At 45.8% G+C, this 20,762-nt stretch overlaps 1 protein-coding gene and 1 long non-coding RNA gene across 5 annotated transcripts in view; one reads left to right on the plus strand and one right to left on the minus strand.

Annotated features, from left to right (window-relative positions):
* MSRA (methionine sulfoxide reductase A) overlaps nt 1-15,366 on the plus strand; it is a 425,721-nt gene extending 410,355 nt beyond the window's left edge. For all 4 annotated transcript variants that reach the window (XM_005290656.5, XM_005290654.5, XM_065587467.1 and 1 more), the window contains one exon: nt 14,811-15,366. In XM_005290656.5, coding sequence (XP_005290713.2) covers nt 14,811-14,975 — 165 coding nt within the window. In that variant the 3' untranslated portion in view covers nt 14,976-15,366. The remainder of the gene's footprint in view (nt 1-14,810) is intronic.
* A 1,811-nt stretch (nt 15,367-17,177) lies between these two features.
* Nucleotides 17,178-18,261, minus strand: LOC135982144 (uncharacterized). The gene is made up of 2 exons (XR_010599332.1): nt 17,851-18,261; nt 17,178-17,724 (listed from the first exon to the last, which is right to left on the minus strand). It is a non-coding gene; the product is annotated as an uncharacterized LOC135982144 (long non-coding RNA).
* Between the last annotated feature and the right edge of the window lie 2,501 nt (nt 18,262-20,762).

Consider the following 20,762-nt stretch of genomic DNA (forward strand, 5'->3'; position numbering starts at 1 on the left):
TCATCAACAATCCAGACCTCTCCAGTCTTATCGAGCGCTTGTGTTTTCCACTACTTGAAAGTGTACCAAAAACCTGACGATCTGGGTAAATGAGATAGCTTCTGGGAGGCAGGCTTAAAAGTTTGGCCTCTTCTTTCCTAAAACTAGAAAGCAAAGCATCTCTTTACCATGCAATTTCTGGAACTCACACTGAGAGAGTATATCACTGACACAGCGTTTCATGGAACATCCTTTGTTTATTCACGCTATGCCGCTTTTAAACTTCAGATGTAAACAACAAAGTCTTCTTTTTATTTCACACTATCTTATACTCACTACCTTATGAAGCCAGAAGCCAAAACACTGTAGAATTTTACTCTTCTAACACATTTTCTGCTTACTGGATACATTATTCTAGCCATTTCTACTTTTAGTAGCTGGAATCTCTCAGTTCTCTGATTTTAAAAAGTGGTCTAGCCATTTTCTGTTGACTTTTCAACACTTGGTAGAGTGCAAAGTTATGATTCCTCACTACTACTTTAAATATAATTCCAACAATTATAACTGTTTGCTATACTATATAAATATATGATCGATTGTCATAAAGTATCCCAAAGTGCTTTAAAGCTGTGAACCTGATTCTGATCTCAGTTACACTGGTAAAATTCCAGTGTAATTCCACAGACATCAGTGGAGTTACATGGCATTTAAACGGGTGTAGATGAAGGCAGAATTTGGCCCGATACGTGTACAGAAATCACTTAACCCACTACTGAAACACATTCACCTCTAGCAGCAGCAACTGTTTGGCAGCACACAACAATGCTTCACAATGGGTTACGAAGTGAAGAAAAATTGTGTATCAATTTCAAGCTACACAGGGAATTTCATTAAGCAGTACATGCTTAGCAGAGTTGCAACTGACACTAGAGCTTCACACTTGTGACAAATGTAGTGGGATCTTCTAGTGGCAACAAGTGCTGAGGATCTTGGTATTACATCTCATCTGAAATACAGTGACCTAGATTGTGGTCTGCATCTGTCCTTGAGCAGGGGCAGCTATGCACTGCCCCTATAGTATTATAGCTGAGAGTCACAGTTCCTTCCCTGTTTTACTCCTTGCTAGAGGGCGGGGCAGGAAGTAATCTACTACTAGTCCATGCTAATGGCAGATTACTGCCTCCTCCATGCTGACTCTTCGGAATACAATGTTCAGCACCTAACAATAGGGGTTTACTCAGAAAAACTCTCTCCATCTTGGACAATTTCAGAAAAAAATGGTTTAAGCCATTTCCAAGAGTGAGGTTAGGGAAAAATATGTTGTTTTGACCACGTTAAAAAAAAATGGTACAGCTGTTTTGATGAGAAGCTCTAGTGCCTCCATGCTTTGGAGCAGCGACTTTAAGTTTGGCAGGGGAGTCACCCTGGCATGTGCCTTTTGCTATCCCCATGAAAATCTGCTGACCTTTGTTATTAGCCTGTGAAAATCTCAGTATGCACCTATTAGTGTTTGGCTTTAGGGCAGGTCAAAAATTTGTGGGTGAAACTACAACGACTGTGATGCTCCACGGCCAGGGACTCCCTTCACCTCACCAAGAGGAGAGAGAGATGCATCATGCGAGGGGTAGTGTGGCTAGACTGCCTGGCCCAGAGAGGAGAATGTGAGCTTAAGGCACCAAACAGCAACGCCCATGAGGCACCATTTAGAATCCAGCACATTCTGTGGAAAAGTCAACATATTCCATGGATGGGGGGAGACCAATTTTCCAGCGAGCTGGATTTGGCAGTCAGTTCTCCTTAGATTCTGTCGGCATCGAGCATGCTCCAGCCCAGGGCTGAAGGGGCTTAGCAGGACTTCCCCTGGAATTGCTGCTCCCGGCAGGCAGGGGCACAGGAACTGGGAGCCGGGAGATTCTCTCTCGATGCTCTCATAAGACTATAAGAGCTTCCAGGCTGGGTCAGACCATACACCATCTCGCCCAGTATCTTGTCTCCACAGCTTCAGGGGGAGTGTACAGAACAGGGCAATTGGGTAGCGATCCACCCTTGTCTTCCATTCCCAATTGCTGGTAGTCAGAGATTTAGGGTCTCCCTGAGCAAGGAGGTTGCGTCCCTACTGGACCAAGGCAGTGAGGAGGAGGAGGCCTGACTGGAATCCTGGAGGGTGGGAGGAAGGCTGGAGAGTGAACTCACCCCAATGCAGAAGGGAGGCCCCAGTGGGAAGGGGGCCTGGAGACCGAGTCTCCCCAATGAGAAAGGGAGGCCCAGGGCTGGGGGCTAGGGGGGCTGGAGAGCGAGCTCATCCTGCAGCAGAGGCTCCTGCCCCACAGGGCTGGGCCCGGCTCTCCACTCCAAACTTTGTAACCCTGCGTGCTAGGTCACAGCGCCACTCAGCTTTGGCAGTTCCACCATTTAAAATTTAAATTTAAATTCTGTCTCCATCTACTGAGGAGAGGGCGCGCCAAAGCCAAGTGGCACTGTGACCACGTGAGCCAGCCTTGCAATGCCCCCAGTGAAACTACACGAGTGTAGAACTAGCGTCAGATCAGAATGAGGTCTTGTAAGTGTGTTATAAACATTAATAAATCTATCCTCTCAACACCCCTGCGAGTGAGGTAAATATTATCATCCCCGTCTTACTGATGAAGAAACTGATACACAGAGCGGTTATGTGAATGACCTACGGTCCCATAGTAAATAAGTGGCCAGGTCTCAGACGTGAGCAACTAGCAGCCGCCGGCTTCTTCGTCTCTAGACCTCGCTGCCTTTCATTTCATGAATATTAGTGTAATGGAAGAGTGATCTGCAAAGAGCAGTCTGCTGCTTAAAACCACTGAATAGATTTTAGCTTTAGATTGCTAAAAGTGAGAACTGGCCATATCTTTTCTTAGCTATCATAAATTATCCATGCAGGATGTACAGTAAAAGGCTGTTTGGCTGGGTTAAAGTTGTCTAGACAAACAGAATTTCCATCTCTCTCAATGGCTCCTTCAACACCTAATTAGTTCCCAGACACTGGTCGAGTAAAATATCTTTTATCTTTGCTAATGCTATCATTGCATACCTCCTAACTGCCCCCTAGTGTCATCCCTCACGTTCATCCACTTTCCCTCGAGAAGAAGGCAGGATGGAGTGTTTAGAAAACTGTTCTGGAGGTCAAACCTGTAAAGACTGGGTCAGATTCTGTTTTGCTGCCCCAGTCTACATCAGCAGGAACAGCACAAAAGGCAGTGGAGTTATTCCAGAATTATATTGACGTGACTGAGACCAGAATATGGCTCCCTGTTCTGTGCATTTTTATCGGATCAGTGTGCCACTGACAACAGGCAGACTGTCCTTCACAGCCAGTGCAGGACGTGCGTTGTAATGCAGCACAAGGTAGAACAAATGATGGTTGCTTTTCTCCCAGCGCTATGCTGTGCAGTCAGTCTGGTATATACATTCTGTACGTTCAGTCTGATCTCGCAGGGTGGATTGTTGTTGGCAGACCTGGAGAAGTGTGTTTGGAGATACAGTACTAGCAAATGTCACAGTTACCAGACTAATTGCACCTCTGATGTCTCCGAGAGCACCCCCTCTAGCTCTCAAATGTCTAGCCGGCACCTCTTTCACAGGGTGGAATCACATGATTCTCCCACTCTCAGACTGGGCCCTAGGTTGCAATCCCCTTTTTTACCTCAGCTGGTCTGTCTTATGTCCAGACTGTGCAATTCTGATCCCTCTAGGTCAATTCCAGAGGTAATCCGTGAGAAAGCCTTTTTTAACACTTGAGTAGTGTTTTGATCTCCAGGTGCCCCACTTTGCAAAATAAGGCTTGCAACTTGTTAGAGACTGGAGACAGGATCCCTGAAGCTAACAGCTTGCCCCATCTTCTTTCACCTGTGTGCTGGGCAGGGCCGGTGCAAGGAAGTTTCGCACCCTAGGCGAAACTTCCACCTTGTGCCCCCCCTCAGCCCTGCGGCAGCTCCCCGCCCCCCTCTCTGCCCTGAGGCATCCCCCCCGTGGCAGCTCCCTCCCCTCTGCCCTGAGGCGCCCCCCCCCCCGCAGCAGCTCCCCCCCGGGGAGCCGTGCAGCAACTCCCCACCTCAGCTCACCTCTGCTCCGCCTACTCCCCGAGCATGCCTCCCCTGCTCTAATTCTCCTCCCCTCCCAGGCTTGCGGCGCCAAACAGCTGATTGGCGCTGCAAGCCTGGGAGGCGGGAGAAGTGGAGCGGCGACCACACGCTCGGGGAGGGGGCATAGGAACACTGTAAAAAAAATTGGGGGCACTGCTTTTTGGCGCCCCCAAATCTTGGCGTCCTAGACAACCGCCTAGTTTGCCTAAATGGTAGCACCGGCCCTGGTGCTGGGGTGTCCTTATCTAGATCTATTGTGTTACTTTCCTGTTTGCTCGTCCCACAGCTCCCAATTAAGTTGGAGCAGTACAGTCATACAGGGAGTTCCAATAGCCCATTATACCATAATTTTCCCTTGCTGATCATGTTATAGACAGTGTTCATAAAATTATTACATATCCGCTCCATGTCTGTCACAGCAAGGATCAAAGTCAGTCCTAAAATCAGCAGGCCAAATTCTGCTGTCAGAGATACACGTGCACATGTATGAAGTGTGCTGGATTTGGCCCAGTATAATTAAATATTACCAGCCCCCTTCTGTCCTGCCCACTCTGTCAGGAGGCATACTGCGAAGTAGGCTAGGAGAATGTATGGCTTGTCTGGAAGGATGAACAGTTATATAGCACTCCAAAGTCCTGTGCAAACATTAGCTAACTAATCCTCACAACAGCCCTGTGAGGTAGGTCAGTATTGTTATTCCCGTTGTATAGAAGGGTAAACAGACAAAGAATTGGAGTGACTTGTCCAAAGCCAGTTGGTGATTCAGCATGAGAGCGGGGTTAGAATTCTGCAGTTGCTGGCCATCACTTCTGTGTTTCAATTTGCAGGTTCATGCTGCCCTCTAAGTGTGTCAGGGTCAACGGCATGACCTGCCTTTCATCGATCCATAAACTCCAAGGCCAGAAGGGACCATTGGGAACATCTAGTCTGATCTCCTGTATAACACAAGCCAGAGAACTTTCCAAGATGAAGTCACCCATATCATTTTGAGTGCAGGTTTCACTGAGTAAATAGGTTTTCGGCCCCTTCTGCAGCATCACAGAGAGTTCTTCTTCGTGTAAAAAGCAACAAAGAATCCTGTGGCACCTTATAGACTAACAGATGTATTGGAGCATAAGCTTTCGTGGGTGAATACCCACTTCGTCAGACGCATGTAATGGAAATTTCCAGAAGCAGGTATAAATATGCAGGCAAGAATCAATCTGGAGATAACAAGGTTAGTTCAATCAGGGAGGGTGAGGCCCTCTTCTAGCAGTTGAGGTGTGAACACCACTTCTTCGAGTAGCGTCCCTGTCGATGCTCCACTTCAGATGCACCTACGTCTTTGATCGGAGATTTTTGGTAGCAGTGCCCATTTGAATCGTCCATTCACCCCACTCATCCTCGTGCCCCACACTGAGGCTATAGGGGACTGCACAGGCAAACTGCCCTCAGTTCCTTCTCTCAATCACCTTCGGCCTGACCCAGAGTCTACAACTGTGCCTGTTCTCTATGTCAGGTCTTTCTATGAACTCCATTAGGGTTCAGTTAGTGACAATAACAGCCTTTCGCACGCACACACATGGAGGTTTTCACTCTCACCCAGCGATGGTAAGATTCCTAAGAGATTTGTCAAATCTCTACCCACAAATCAAAAACCCTGCTCCTAGCTGGGACCTGAATCTAGTTCTTAATTGTCTTCCGAAGCATCCCTTTGAGCCACTAGCTACATGTTCTCTGTTAGATCTACAAATGAAGACAGCCTTCTTGGTAGCTATAATTTCTGCCCAAAAGGTTGGAGAACTGGGGGCTTTGATGGCGGACTCCTCATTTACTGTGTTCACCAGAGAGAGAGTCCCTCTGCAGACCCATCCCAGATTTTTACCTAAGATATCCTTGGAATTTCATATTCATCAAGCCATTCATCCCAAACCACATTGCACTAGTCAAAAAGCCACGTTCCATACCCTCGATGTCAGGAGAGCATTAGCTTTTTACCTAGACAGGGCCAAACCTTTTAGAAGATCTCCTAAACTATTTGAATCCATTACAGACAGAAACAAGGGTTCGGTTATTTTGAAACAGAGGTTATCAAAGTACATCTCTGGATGTATTAAGATCTGCTGGAGTGAACTCAGCTTCAACCCCCTTTAAGAGTGATAGCACATTCCACTAGAGCACTTTTTTCTTCTATCGCCTGGCTTGCAGATGTGTCAATTGCAGACCTCTGTAGAGTGGCAACATCAACCTCGGGGCATACCTTTTGTAATCGTTATGTCTTGGTGCCAGCTGCAAGATCAGATGTGTCTGTAGTCAAATGCAGTTGTCTATTCTGTATTGGACTCTGCGCCAAAACTGCCGTCTCCTTAGAGGGTACTACTCGGAAGTCACCTGAAATGAAACACCCATAGGGACCCTGTTCGAAGAAGAAGCAGTGGTTAGTCACCTTGTGCAGTAACTGGAGTTCTTCAAGATGTCTATCCCTCTGGGTGCATGGTCACCTGCCCGCCTTCCTCTCTGCTTCTGAGTCTCTGTTGTGGGGCTTTGCAGTGGAGAAGGAACTGAGGGCAGTCTGCCCACGCAGCCCCATATAATCTTGATGTGGGGCATGAGGATGTGTAGGGCTCATCTGCAGGCCAAATGAGCACTGCTACAAAAAATCTCCAATCAAAGGCACAGGGCACAGGTGCACCTGAAGTGGAGAACCCACAGGGACAGACGTCTCGAAGAACTTCAGTTACAGCACAAGGTGAGTAACCTCTCCATCCCTGACAATAACCCCATGGGAAAAGCCAACAGTGTATTTTACCATCAGTGAGCAAGATGGGAAAGGCAAGGCCCTACACCAGCAGTCAGAATCTTGATATGTAACAAGAATAATAGTATAACACTTTACATCACTGTAGCAGACTATCCAGTTGTAGGCAGCACATAGGCAACTGTTCCAAATGTACTGTAGTACAGATTGCCTTGACTTACTGCAGTATTACATCTAAATGATGCCTTAGCTGCTGAAAGGAGGAAATAAAACCATTGCTTGTTAATTGTACATGGTTTATGTCTCATGTTAATCACATAAATTTCCTCAGCTTCTAAGTGGGGGAGAGCATTGCCTGTCGGTTACAGCATGAGAAAGGGAGTCTGGTTTTCTGAGTTCTGTTCCCAGGTCCACCAATGACTAATGTATGCCCTTGTCAGCGTCAATTAATCCGTATCAAATGGGAGCTGTGATCAGGTGGCCAGCGTGTATGTGAACTCTCTTACTGAAGACAATCAGAACTGTCCAACGGTTTGTATAGGCCCTATGCTACTAATGGCAATTCTCCTTTAGCTCTCCATGCTGGGGCTTGTGCTTTGAAACTGAAAGACCCGAGTTCTGCTGTTGACATGGAGTTTTAAGTAACCATGGCGTACAAAAAGGTGCTAACCTTGAAGTTCCTAAACAGCCACTGGTTTGCTAGAACTCTCAGAGGGGCATTGTGAGGTTTCATTCCTTAGCCCTGGTCTACACTGCCAACTTATGTTGGTATAACTACGTCACTGCCATTATACAACCGAACCCCTAGTGTAGACAGCGCTGTGTTGACAGAAGGGCTTCTAGCTACTGCCTCTTGGGGAAGTGGAGTACCTACATTCTCCCATCAGCATAGGTAGCGTCTTTACTAAGCACTAGAGTAGCTGCAGAGACAAGCCCTTTGTGTTTTACATCAAGGATAAACAGTGCTATAGAAGCACAGGGTATTATCTGAGTCAAGATATTTCTCAGTATTTTCAGCAGCAGTAATACAAAGGCCTGGAGCCTGCTCGATCAGAAATGGTTTAGATTAACTCATCAAAACACACAAGTTAGATTCGTACAATGCCCTGAGTACATGCAGTATGTCTGCTTTTAATGTGTGCACTGAATCATATGCACACTGATGCCATTTTTATTAAAAGCCACAAAATGCTTGAAACCAATTAATACTCTGCTGACTTCATTAATGCCTCCGCTCGGAAAATGAAAAGGTTTTAATAGAATCATTTTTAAAGCTTTTTGTTGACACATTTTTAAAGTGGCCTCAACCTTTAAACTTCCATTTATTCAACCAAGATATAGCCACCAGGCTGATTACAGATGTTGGCAGGATCCCGCCTCATTCCTTTCTATGGTTTAAAATTATTTTGAGGGTACGAGATGATAATACATTTCACTTGAACATAGTATTTCATCTAAACTTCTCAAAGAACTTTCCAAAAATTAAGCACTCCCGTCCAAATATAAACAAGCACCTTTAATTTGTTGTGCTGATGCTGAAATGTCAAACGATTAAATATTTTGACATTGTTTGGCTAAATAAAATCATCTGGCTACAAGAATCATAGGACTGGAAGGGACCTCGAGAGGTCATCTAGTTCAGCCCCTGCACTCATGGCAGGACTAAATATTATCTAGACCAGGGGTCGGCAACGTTTGGCACGCAGCTCGCCAGGGTGCTTACCCTGGCGGGCCGGGCCAGTTTATTTACCTGCTGACGTGGCAGGTTCTGCGGCCCCCACTGGCTGCAGTTCGCCGTCCCGGGCCAATGGGGGTGGCGGGAAGCTGCGGCCAGCACATCCCTCGCCCGCGCCGCTTCTCGCCGCCCCCATTGGCCTGGGACGGTGAACCGCGGCCAGTGGGGGCCGCGATTGGCCAAACCTGCCATGTCAGCAGGTAAATAAATGGCTCGGCCCGCCAGAGTAAGCACCCTGGCGAGCCGCGTGCCAAACGTTGCCGACCCCTGATCTAGATCATCCCTGTCAGGTGTTTGTCTAACCTGCTCTTAAAAATTTTCAATGATGGAGATTCCACAACCTCTCTAGGCAATTTGTTCCAGTGCTTAACCACTCTGACATTAAATTTTTCCTAATGTCTACCCTAAACCTCCCTTGCTGCAATTTAACCCATTGCTTCTTGTCCTATCCTCAGAGGTTAAGAAGAACAAATTTTCTCTCTCCTCCTTGTAACAACCTTTTATGTACTTGAGAGAAGGTGAAGCCACCATGTTAATTGTGGGTATATTGTCAGTTGAGAGGGCAGTAGCAAATCAAAGTGTAGCAATGTTGCCTACTATATAGTTATTACTGTTTGGGAGTGACTGTAGAACTATCCTCTGTTCCGATTGGCTTAGCTCATTCAATGTCAGTGCGCTGTACATTCAAGCTGATGAGGGCTATTGATCATACCACCGAGAATAACTGGACTCTTAACAGGGACACTACTTCTGAAGCTTTGTCTAGAGGGACAAACTGGTGTGGTGTGTCATTTGCATGCCGTTACGTTGTGCACCCATATTGCAATGCCAAGTCAACAGGTTGTGAGGCAAGTTCATAACCCAATGCTGTCCTTGTGTAGGCTCTGTAAGCTACATGTATGCCCCTTAATTTCCTGCAAGCTAGAAAAGTCATAGGTGGCAACACTACCAGAGGATTGCATAGTGGTGTTGGAATTTAATTCTTGATACAAATGGGATTATAGGAACTCCTCCACAAGCAGTAGCAGTAGGCCCCTGGAAAGATAAACAAAAAGGAGGAGAAAAATCTAAAGGAACTGCAAATATAAAACAAACGGAAAGTGTTCACCGAAACCACAGGCACCTGGGGTTTTGTCACGGCCTTCAGATGAGACCCTTTCTCTAGCTCCTCATAACAAATACCAGTATTGCCACAGCTATTGCACTCTTCACACTAGAAGAGTAAAGTGTGGGGAAGTGTGATGACCACGTGTATAATCTGTCACAGCAGTGTGGAATGGCCTCACGGAGTGCAGCAATATAAGAGCTTTTGGAGAAAGGCAAGCTGTGTTTCTGCCATCACTCTGCCTCAGAATCAAGCTGAAGAGGTCTCCATAAGAGGTCTCCTGGCTGGCAGAGGCTGCTGAGGAGATGCATTGAATCAATGCAACCCTTGGCTGCTCCTCCATGCCCCCTCCCTGGCCACCATCACCCACTTTTGAGGTGGCACTGGCCAGCATAGGGGTATTTGGATCCAGGCTTTAGTTTGGACCTCTCTCCAATAGAATCTGCTAGTGACCCTGGGGTATATGGATGGATTCATAGATTATAAGGCTGGAAAAAAACAATGTGATCACCTTGTCAGACCTTCTGCATAACACACAGGCGATAGGACTTGCTTGAATTAGTTTCTGTTTGAACTAGAGCATATCTTTTAGACAAAAGTCAAATCTTGATTTTAAAATGTCCAGTGATGGAGAGTCCACCACAGTCCTTTGTAAGTTGTTCCAGTTGTTAATAATTACCCCCACTGGTCAAAACGTATACCTTCATTTCTAGTCGAAACTTGTCCAGCTTCACTTCCAGACAGAAAGTCTTTTTACATCTTTGTCAGCTAGATAGAAGACCCGTGTATTATCAAATTTCTATTCCCCGTGTAAGTACTTATAGACTGTGTGCAAGTCACCCATTAACTTTCTCTTTGACAAGCTAAATAGATTGAGCTCCTTCCGTCTTTCACTCGAAGGCATGTTTTCCAATCCTCTAATCATTCTCATGGTTTTTCTCTGAACCCTCTCCAGTTTTTCAACATCCTTCTTTAATTGTGGCCACCAGAACTGGACACAGTGTTCCAATAGCAGTCATATCAGTGCCAAATACAGAAGTTCTTTAACCTCTCTACTCCTACTTGATATTTCCCTGTTACCTCATTAAGGATCTCATTACCCCTTTTGGCCACAGTGTCCCTCTGGGAGCCTGTTAGAGCAGAATCTTGGTCGGACTATAGCTGTATTGGGTGCACTGAAGTTGGTGGAACTCCACTGGTTTACACCAGCTAAAGATCTGGAGCCCACACGTCTTTCCTTGTGACGTTGCTGTTTCTGTAACAACACTGTACATCTTAGGGAACTGTTTGCACAGTTTGAAAGCAAACCATTTAAGGTAAAGTTTGGCAGGGTGTAGAAATCTAAAACGTCTCATATTTCTGACAACACTACTGGTATCTTTCACAAATGACCGAAGTTGCCATGTAATGGATGATCCTCCGTTTCCGCATTATTCCACTTTTAATAGCCTGTTAGTAATTTTAAAAAGGAAAAATGATGCTCATGCCCTCTTGTGGTAGGATATTGAACAGGATGGATTTTTCTAATGGACAAAATCAGGCGATTGATGGAAACGTCCCAGATAGAAATCTGCTACAAGAATAGTTACATACAGTCCTGGTATATCCATTGACTGAGACAGGGAGTGATGCAGTACCACGTACATTTACAGTGCTAGATTAATTAATAATCATGATGATGATCAATGTTTATGCCAGGCTTTCTGGAGTGGAGACAGATTTAAAAGTTCTTCTTCGGAACACCTCAGTGCAAGAAACTAAACAAAATAATGCTTTCTAAAGTGCATCGTGCTTGATTCCTCAGCTATGGGATGCAGACTCTGTGAGTTACTCGTTGCAGGCTCTGTGGGGAAATATACCTTCAGCTTGCTCTACAGTTCACTCACAATTCTGACAGATTCGGTTTTTTGCTTCCCCAGAGAGTCCCCATTTTCAGTGTTTGAAAAGTTCTTGCCTAGGAAAGCACAATTCAGATGCAACATCCAGTTCCCAGTGAGAACCTCCCTTTGAGCCCTCCAGTGTTCCAACATACCTTGACTGAAGCGAAAGGCAATGAAGGGACTTGCCCAGGACCTCACATTGAGTCAGCGGGTTAGTTAGGATTATCCCCCAGGATCCTCCTAATTCCCCTGGATTTAGATTTTAGGATTGGGAATTGGGATTCCTGAGTTCTAGTGCCAGGTCTGCCACTGACTTCCTGTGGGATCTCAGGCAGGTTACTATGTCTAACCTGATTCTGTGTCTCATCTTACCAGTCTGTAAAATGAGTCCAATAGTAATATACTCAGGCACATACAAATTTTGGCCATACATTCTTCCAGGGCTTGGTTCTGCTGTCACACTTGTTTTATACTGGCGTAACTCCATTTGCCTCCCCAGAGTTACTCCTGTACTACGCCAGTTTAAGGTCCTTATCCTGCACTATTGAAATCAATGGGAGCTTTGCTGTTGACTTCAGTGAGCATACAATAAAGCCCTGAATCAGAGGAGAATTGGGTCCAAAGTGTCAGCACTTGTCAATTTGCTTAGAAAAGAAAAATGTGATAGTTAAAACTTCATGGCAGCTTAATATTAAAAAGAAAAATGTTCAGCTTTTAGGAGCCTTTGAGGGATTTCACATTCATTTGGGGGCTCAGTCGTGAAGAATTCCAAGTCTAATTTAAAATATCCATCCATACACCCACCTCCCTGATCTGCAAACTATGCGTCATTGCCATTGGCCTGGGCTTTGGCAAATCTTCTCGTCCAGATGTACGCACTTTGGAAATGAGCTGGAATTTGCCTTGAAATATCTTTCTGATCCTAATGGAATTATGTGCCTTGGGGGCAGAGACTCCAGAGGCTCTGTGAATGGAACCCAAATGTGGCTCTTAACTTGTTTTAGAGTTTGGTCTTCAAATCTCTGGGGTCCATCTCTGTATTTTCCACATTAGTCAAAGTAATTGTCTTGATGGCCATTTTATTCGCCAGCGAATAATACCTGTGAGTTAACGGTGTCATCCCGAATAGTGCCACACCAGCAGGTATTTCCACCTTTAAGAGGTTTCCAAATTTATCTTCAGTCACCTTCAGGTTTTTATATCAATAGAGAACAGTGACTTCTTTGGCTCAGGCTTAGAGGCTCAATCCTGAAAGGCGCAGTTCATTCACTGAGGTGCTGAGTGCCCATTGCTCCTGTTGACTGCGTGTGGACTCTAGGGTACGTCTATACTTACCTCAACCGATCTTCTGGGATCGATTTATCACGACTTGTCTAGACACGATAAATCGATCCTGGAAGTGCTCGCCGTCGATGCCGGTATTCCTGCTCCGCGAGAGGAGTACGCGGAGTCGACGGGAGAGCCTGCCTGCCGCGTGTGGACCCACGGTAAGTACCTTGTAGTTTGAACTAAGATACTTCGACTTCAGCTACGTTATTCACGTAGCTGAAGTTGCGTATCTTAGTTCGAACTGGGGGGTTAGTGTGGACCAGCCCTAGCTGTCAAGTTTGGCACCTGCGAATTAAGACACTCCAAATCAGTGGCCACTTTTTTTACAAAACAGTGCCAGGCTGTTTCTGAGCCTCAACTTCCCCTGCTGTAAAATAGGGATAATGAGGCTTGGTTAGCTTTTGTAAAATGCTTTGAAATCGACATTTTTGTCAGTTTATTGCAAATCAGTGCTTTCCTACAGTACTGCAACCCTAAAATTCCTCCTTTCTTGCAAGGACTTTCAGCCCTTGTGGGGTGAATTGATTTGAATGACTGTCCATTCTTATAGAGATGCTCCTTTTCAGCAGGACAAATGGAACGTTAAGACACCAGAGGTGAAATCCAGGTCTCATTGAAGTCAGTAGCAAAATTCTTCTTGACTTCAGTGAGGCTAGGGTTAGGGTTAGGACCCGACTACAGGTTTGGGGAAGGGAGACCAAGAGTCCTGGCACTCTCAGGATCAGGTAGTCTCTAATCAGCTGGGCACAGCAGTGACTGTGGGCTATTCCTACCAGCTGCTGCCTCTAGAGTGCGCTGTGTGTGCTGCAGAGAGAGCGTGCCGACGAGTCACGGCGCCTCTCACTCCATAGCACATGCAGCGTGGCGGGGTGGCCAGCAGGAGCCATCGCTGCAACCACTCCACTGGCAGGAGGCAGCCAGAGATGGATCGTCGACATGGGGAGCAGTAATCCTCCACCACGCAGAGCCCAGGGATCAAGGCTCTGTCGGTGGCGCTGACACAGGTTCAGGAGGAGCGGTCCAGGGGAACTGGTGCACGGGTGCTGGCTGGACCAGGGAACGGCCGGCTCAAGGTTGGGCAGGGCTGGGCGACAATTAGCCTCAGCAGCTCTGTGGAGGAAACAAAGTAAAGAAAATGGTGTCCGGGATGGTGGCTAGACCTTGGCAACCCAACCCAAACCCAAAGCGATCTGACTACAAGTATCCGGTTTGGGTCAGGTCTGAAAACAACCTGACATGCTAGGGCTCGGGTCGGGTTCAGATTAGCTGTGCTCTAGTTGGGTTCAGGCTGCCCGAGCAGACTTCCAACCAGGATTTCACCCCAGGACTGTAGCTCGACCTTAAGGAATCCATTGTCGATAGAACTAAGCAGAGCTCACGGGCGTCTCTACGTGGCGCAACAATGTGCCTAGGGGGATGTGATTTCTAAAGCACACTAATATGTGGCATATTAATCGGTGTAGGGGAGGGTCCCCCAGCCCAGGCTCCAGCCCGAGCCCGAACAGCTACACCGCAATTAAACAGCCCCATAGCCCAAGCCCCATGACTCAGCTGACGTGGGCCAGCTGTGGGTGTGTAATTGCAGCATAGGCACACCCTAAGAATCAGAGGCGCGCCTCCCCCGCAAAAAAAGATTAATGAACCGGAACATCCCATTCAAAATGTAACCAGTTAGAAGTAAGATAAAACACGCACACTGCTCAGTGTACAGACTGATACCCGAAGTGTCTGCTGCCCAAATAATATAAAAGCACAGATGAAGCAGGATGTCTTTCTAATCTACATGGTAAAATCAAGGCTGTTCTGTAACTGTTGTACAAGTGACTGTAAAAGTCTAGGGCATCTCTTGAATAAGATTTCCTAACGTTGGTTTATTTCTCACACAGACGCAAACAAACCTCTAATGGAATTCTGTACCATGTCTTGACAGGTATTGACGGAGAGCGGTTTTGGCACAATCACAACAGAAATCCGTGAGGCTCCGGAGTTCTATTACGCTGAAGATTACCATCAACAGTATCTAAGCAAGAACCCCAATGGCTACTGTGGACTTGGGGGCACTGGGGTATCCTGTCCAGTTAGTATTAAAAAATAATCCATGCGCACACTACTGCACCAACAATGTATTATGTTTTTGCTAGAAACATAAAGTAAAGCAACTTGATGTGTTGTTGGATGATTACTCCCGGGGGAGTTCTTTGCCAAAAAATTAAAAATTCTTTGCACAGTATTTTACAATTCTGCAAAATTCTGCATATTTTAGTTGTCAAAAGAACACAATATAATCACGCCAGTTCCAATCACTTTGGTAATTTATTTCAAAATACCTGTCAGCAAGTATGTCTGTAACAATACAGACAACGAAAAGATTCAGGAAATGTTTTCTGACAAATAGATTCCTTACTAGGCATATTAATAAAGAACTTGATGTATCTTTGTTGACAGTTATATTCTGGTTCAGTGAAATTAAATATTTCATTTAAAAAGAGTCATTATACAAATGTTTGTTACACAAAAATATTGTAACGATCTGGCCTAAGAGGGCGCTAGCATCCTTAAGGACTGTTTTGTGTCTGTCTGTCATGTCTTGTCCAAGTTCAAGCTTCTATGTGTATTGTAAGGTTTTTGGGTCACACTATTCTAGCGGGAGGGGGTTAGTGAGCTAGCGGAGTTTAATTGTAGTATAATGGGTGATTAGCATGGGGAAGGGAGACCAAGGTAAGACTGTGCGTGTCGGGGCGAGTGTGTGTGTACATGCGGGGTGTGTGGGTTTGTGTTTGTGTGGGTTGGGTCGTGTACATAGTTTGCCAGCTGACACCCCTTCATCTCCGGAGGTAGTATGTACGCCCCCATGCCAGGTGCAGCCGGGAGTGCTGCGGGGATGTGGTGACAGGTGGGAGCGGAGGAGGGCAGGTTCAGGCTAGCAGGGAATATAAGAGGGAGGGCAGCACCACTAGAGTCAGACGCACGCAGAGTGGAGTTTAAGGTGAAGAGTGCTCATGTGCGTGTGAAGACAAACACACTCTACCCTCAATCTCCCTTCCCCATGCTAACCACCCACTATCCTACAACTAAACTCTGCTAGCTCACTAACCCCCTCCCGCTACAGTGGTAGGACCCAAAAACCTTACAATACACATAGAAGATGTTATGTGTGTACATAACTAATACATTTTAAACATGCAAAGCTGGAAAAAGGAAGCATTTTGGTGGAAATCACAAATTCTGTATGACAAAAATAAAATTGTGCGGAGAACATTAATTCTGCCCAAATTCTGCATTGCTCAGTGGTGCAGAATTCCAACAGGAGTATGTGACGTTCCCCTCTGGTGTTATCTGTACCGGTGATCTGCTAGGCCTCTCCAATCCTTGACTCTGGGAACCAGCCTTACCCTGCTCTGCTGTGAGAACCCCCACCCCTGGGCTGTTCACGCACAGTCTCTGGCATGTAAGCTGCTCCAGCTACCTGCAAGCGAATGACACTAGCCAATATCTCCAGTCCCAGACACAACCCTGGGAACCTCCATCTTGCAGTGTCCAGTTATGCCCGCTGGACACTGCAAGCTTATATGAGCTCGTCAGCTTAACAAAGAAATAGATATGTACCAGGCTTGTTCTCCCAAGGGGTGTCTCTGACACACTGCAAACCAAATGCACTGCTTCAGGTAGAATAAACAAATAGGTTTATTAACTATAAAGGTAGATTTAAGTGGTTATAAGTCAAAGCATAACAAGTCAGATTTGGTCAAATGAAATAAAAGCAAAACGCATTCTAAGCTGATCTTAACACTTTCAGTGTCCTTACAAACTTAGATGCATCTCACCACAGGCTGGGTCTTCAGCCAGGCTCTCCTCTTTGATCAGCTCTTCCGTCGCTTGGTGTGCTGTCTGTAGATGTAGGTGGAAGAGAGAGAGAGAGAGAGAGAGCATGGCAAAATCAACAAGGAGTCCGGTGGCACCTTAAAGACTAACAGATTTATTTGGGCATAAGCTTTCATGGTTAAAAACCCACTTCTTCAGATGCATGGAGTGCTTGGCAAAACGTCTCTCCCTTTTATCTTGTCCTTTCTTTCCTCTTGACTTTGCCCCCACCCCTTCAGAGTCAGGTGAGCATTACCTCATCACAGTCCCAAACTGACCAAAGGAAGTGGGTGACTCACTAGAGGATCTAACAGATTCTTTTGTTGCTGCCTAAGCCAGTGTCCTTTGTTCCTGTGAGGCTGGGCTGGGTTTGTCCCATCCATGTCCTGACGGCGTGTGAACTGCCTCTCTGTTCTTGGAGAGTTTTTGCCTGGGCTTGCTTAAGCCATGAGGATACATTTTCAGCCTCATAACTATATACATGAAATTATAACCTATAACCTCACTATAACATCACTATAACAACAATGCTCAGTGCATCATGAGCCTTCCAAAGACACCCAACCTGACAAACTTTGCATTGGATCCCACACAAACTTTGCATTGGATCCCACACAATCATTTTATAAAGCTGAACATGGGGGTGTAGGGTGTCCCCCCAAGCTACAGAGGGTCACAGAGTATATGATACACCTGCAGCACTATTGCACAGAAATTTGTGCACCAATGAAGGTACAGCATTTTGTATATTCAGTGGGTGGCATTGCTTGATTGCACAGTTGCCAAAGGTCAAAGTTGTTTCTGAAATTGTGCCTGGTACCACGGCTGGAAATGCAGTTGCCCAATTTGTGCACTTAAACAGGTATACATGCAATCTTGTGCTTGTTAATTTCGGGAGAAAGCTTTTTGAAAGTTTGGCCCAGTGTATTGCAATAGGAGTAAATAGGGGGTGTGACTGGACTACCCGCCGCTTTGTGTAGCTACTGTCCGAAGAAGTGAGGTTTTTACTCACGAAAGCTTATGCCCAAATAAATCTGTTAGTCTTTAAGGTGCCACCAGACTCCTTGTTGTTTTTGTAGATACAGACTAACACGGCTACCCCCGGATACTTGTTTATGTTTATTATCTTTCTCTGATCAACTTGCTAGACTTAAGCATGAAAATCCAGAGCTTTGATTTCTAGAAAGTATTCTAGGGGCTATTTTAACAATAGTAGCTGCACTTCGATGTCTTTGGTGGGGATGGGGAATTTAATCTCTCTCAGTTCCACATTCACAACAATAGATATTATGACCTGTCGTGCCTATTTCCTGAAACAATGTTAGTAAAACAATGTTTTATAATGTAAAGTGTTTTTTTCTACTGGGCCAAAAAGTGTGTAAATACAAAAAGCTTCAGTTTGGCACCCAGCACTATGATAAAGCACGTCACGGGTGTTTTGTGATCTGAAATATATGATGGGTTAGAGCTGAAAAATGTAGCAAATATAATAAAAGGTTGCAGCTTGCTAATGAAAAAAACCTGGTGTTCCATCTGTGTTACTGGGTATGCTTGTACAGTGGAGTAGATTTCAGGTTGGCTTTAAAAGCGAATGAATTGTAAAATAATTATGACTGACGTTTTTGATACCACAATAGCACCTAGGTTCCTGGAACCCTCTTGTGCTAGGTGCTGTACAAATACATAGTAAGAGAGAGTCCCAGCCCTGTTGAGTTTGCAATCTAAATAGGACAGATCTAGGATGGGAGAAGGAAGGGAATGGGGATTTAGGGCACAGAGATAAGTGATTTGCCCAAGGTCCCACAGAGAGGGTCTGTGCCAGAACTGGAATCAGCACTCAGGAACTCCTTGCTCCTGGTTCTGTGCTCATCCCAGTCCAGTTTCAAAAGCAAGAGGAAACTTCTTTTGTTTGTCATCGCATTTATGCTGGGGCGGGGGCGTAAAAGAGACTGCTCCTGGTATGATCGTAATGTGCATCTCTTTCTGGAGATGCTCCCATATGCTCCAGCATCCTGCTTGGAATTTCCAGTTGCTATAGTAACAGAAGGCATTTTGTTAAATATCACACCATTGAATTGTTTTGTTGTTCACTGTCAAGGAAACTGGCACTTTTCTCTGATTTTCTGGGCATGGGCTGAAATGGAAGCAAAGGGGAGAGGAAAATGAAAGTTCTGATTCTCCTTTCGGATTCTTTGTCTTTTACCCCAGTGTAACTCCATAAAGTCAGTGGAATTACTCCTGGTCTGCACCTGTGTGCGAGAGGAGAACCTAGTTCTGATTCGCTGATCCATGGCATGTTGGGATGCAAATTTCTTTACTGGGGGCGTTTAATTCATTTTTGATCCTCAAGAGTAAAAACAAAAACCATTTACATGATTTGGAGCCTTGCTCGTTGTTGGCCCATGTCGTCAGACACTCATAACACTGGTACCCCATCCTCCCTCCTCACTTTCCTCCTACTGTTTGTTTTTACTCTTTTTGCCCTGTTTCAAATTAGACTTTAATCTCTTTGGGGCTGGGACTATGTCTCCATATGTCTCCAAATCTGAGCATGGCTGGGCTCAGCTCTGATCTGAGCTGGGGCCCTTGAGGGCTGCTGTGATAGAACTAAGGGGTCTGGTTCTCCAGATGATGTAAAGCAGCGTAGTTCCATTGAAGTGACACAAGCTGAGGATCTGACCCAAAAATATTGAGCTCCACTGAATTCACTGTGGAGTTAACCCCAGGGTGAATTTTGGCCCTGCAACTTTCCAGCTGTTGTTGAAGGTGCAAGATGGAAATTGGGCTAAATTCTTCACTGGTGGAACTTCACTGAACTCAGCTCAATGGAGTGACATTAGGGATGGCTTTGGCCATATAAGTTGTGTTTACCCTGAAGTTGACCAAGGGGAAGACAGTCAGCTCTTTGGACATCTCCATGGCCCCATTTCTCATTGAGCACTTACCCTAGCAACACGTTTCCACTTCCCGCAGAGACTACATGGAAGGTGTAGAGAGGGGAGAGAAAGTCCTTCCAAGGTTTGAAAGAATGAATCAGCTCCTGTCATGGGCAAAGAAAAAAACTGTTGCAAGGAAGGCAGAGCTGGGAACTTACACAGAGAGACAAAATGGCACAGGAATGAGGAAAAGCTACAGCACCCATTACTAGAGATGGACCTGAATCAGAGCAAAGGAGTCAAACACACCAAGACCTAGCTGGAACTGAGATCAGGATCCAGAAGTGAATTTCCAAGCTGTTCCATCCCTATCATGGGCTGAACCGACTATGAGACTTTGGGAAATTTGCCACCTGGTTGCCAACCCTACAGCTCAGGTCTAGCTGTCCCTGGTCCTGCTGAAAACATCACATCCCATTGTGATGTCACCTCAAGTGAATAGATTGTGTGAGGTCACATGCAGATGATGAGGACTATTGTGGTCACCTCTAGGCAGAAGGAATTGTTGCCTTTGGCTAGAATATAGTGTGGGGAGGTTGCCCCTCAGTATCTGTCGCAGTCTCACCTCTTCGAACATGAACAAAGAGCATCAAGTTAGAATGGGATTAAAATGCTGTTCCTTACCCTCTGGCTTCTAACTGCCTTAATGAGAAGCACACATGCAGGTAGGTGGATTATAAACCCTGAGCATTGTCCTCAGTGGGAGCCTGGTTCTGCCCTCGTGTTATAAGTCCCTGTGCTTTGCACCAGCGTGAGTGAGCGGAGAATTAGGCACTGCCTTGTAGGCTGTCAATTCGTTAGCGTCATTCTCCAGCCTCAGCCAGAAACAGCATTTCAGCTGCTTGGGCACAGTCTAGGACATCTGTGTTCACAGCCTTAATAGGTGCAATCACTGAGCAATTTTCATAGGCACAATGAGACAGCGAAGTAAAGACCACTGGGTCCAAAGTCTGACTTTATAGCGTTTGAAGACAACTGACTTTGGGGGGGTGGGAAAGTTAGCCTCATCATCATCCTCACCATCATCATCCTCACCAAGGCATGCAGGCTGGGACACAGCTTTTATAACGAGTTAAGCTGACACT

This window comes from Chrysemys picta, chromosome 3, assembly GCF_011386835.1.
Source record: "Chrysemys picta bellii isolate R12L10 chromosome 3, ASM1138683v2, whole genome shotgun sequence".
NCBI lineage: Eukaryota > Metazoa > Chordata > Testudines > Emydidae > Chrysemys > Chrysemys picta.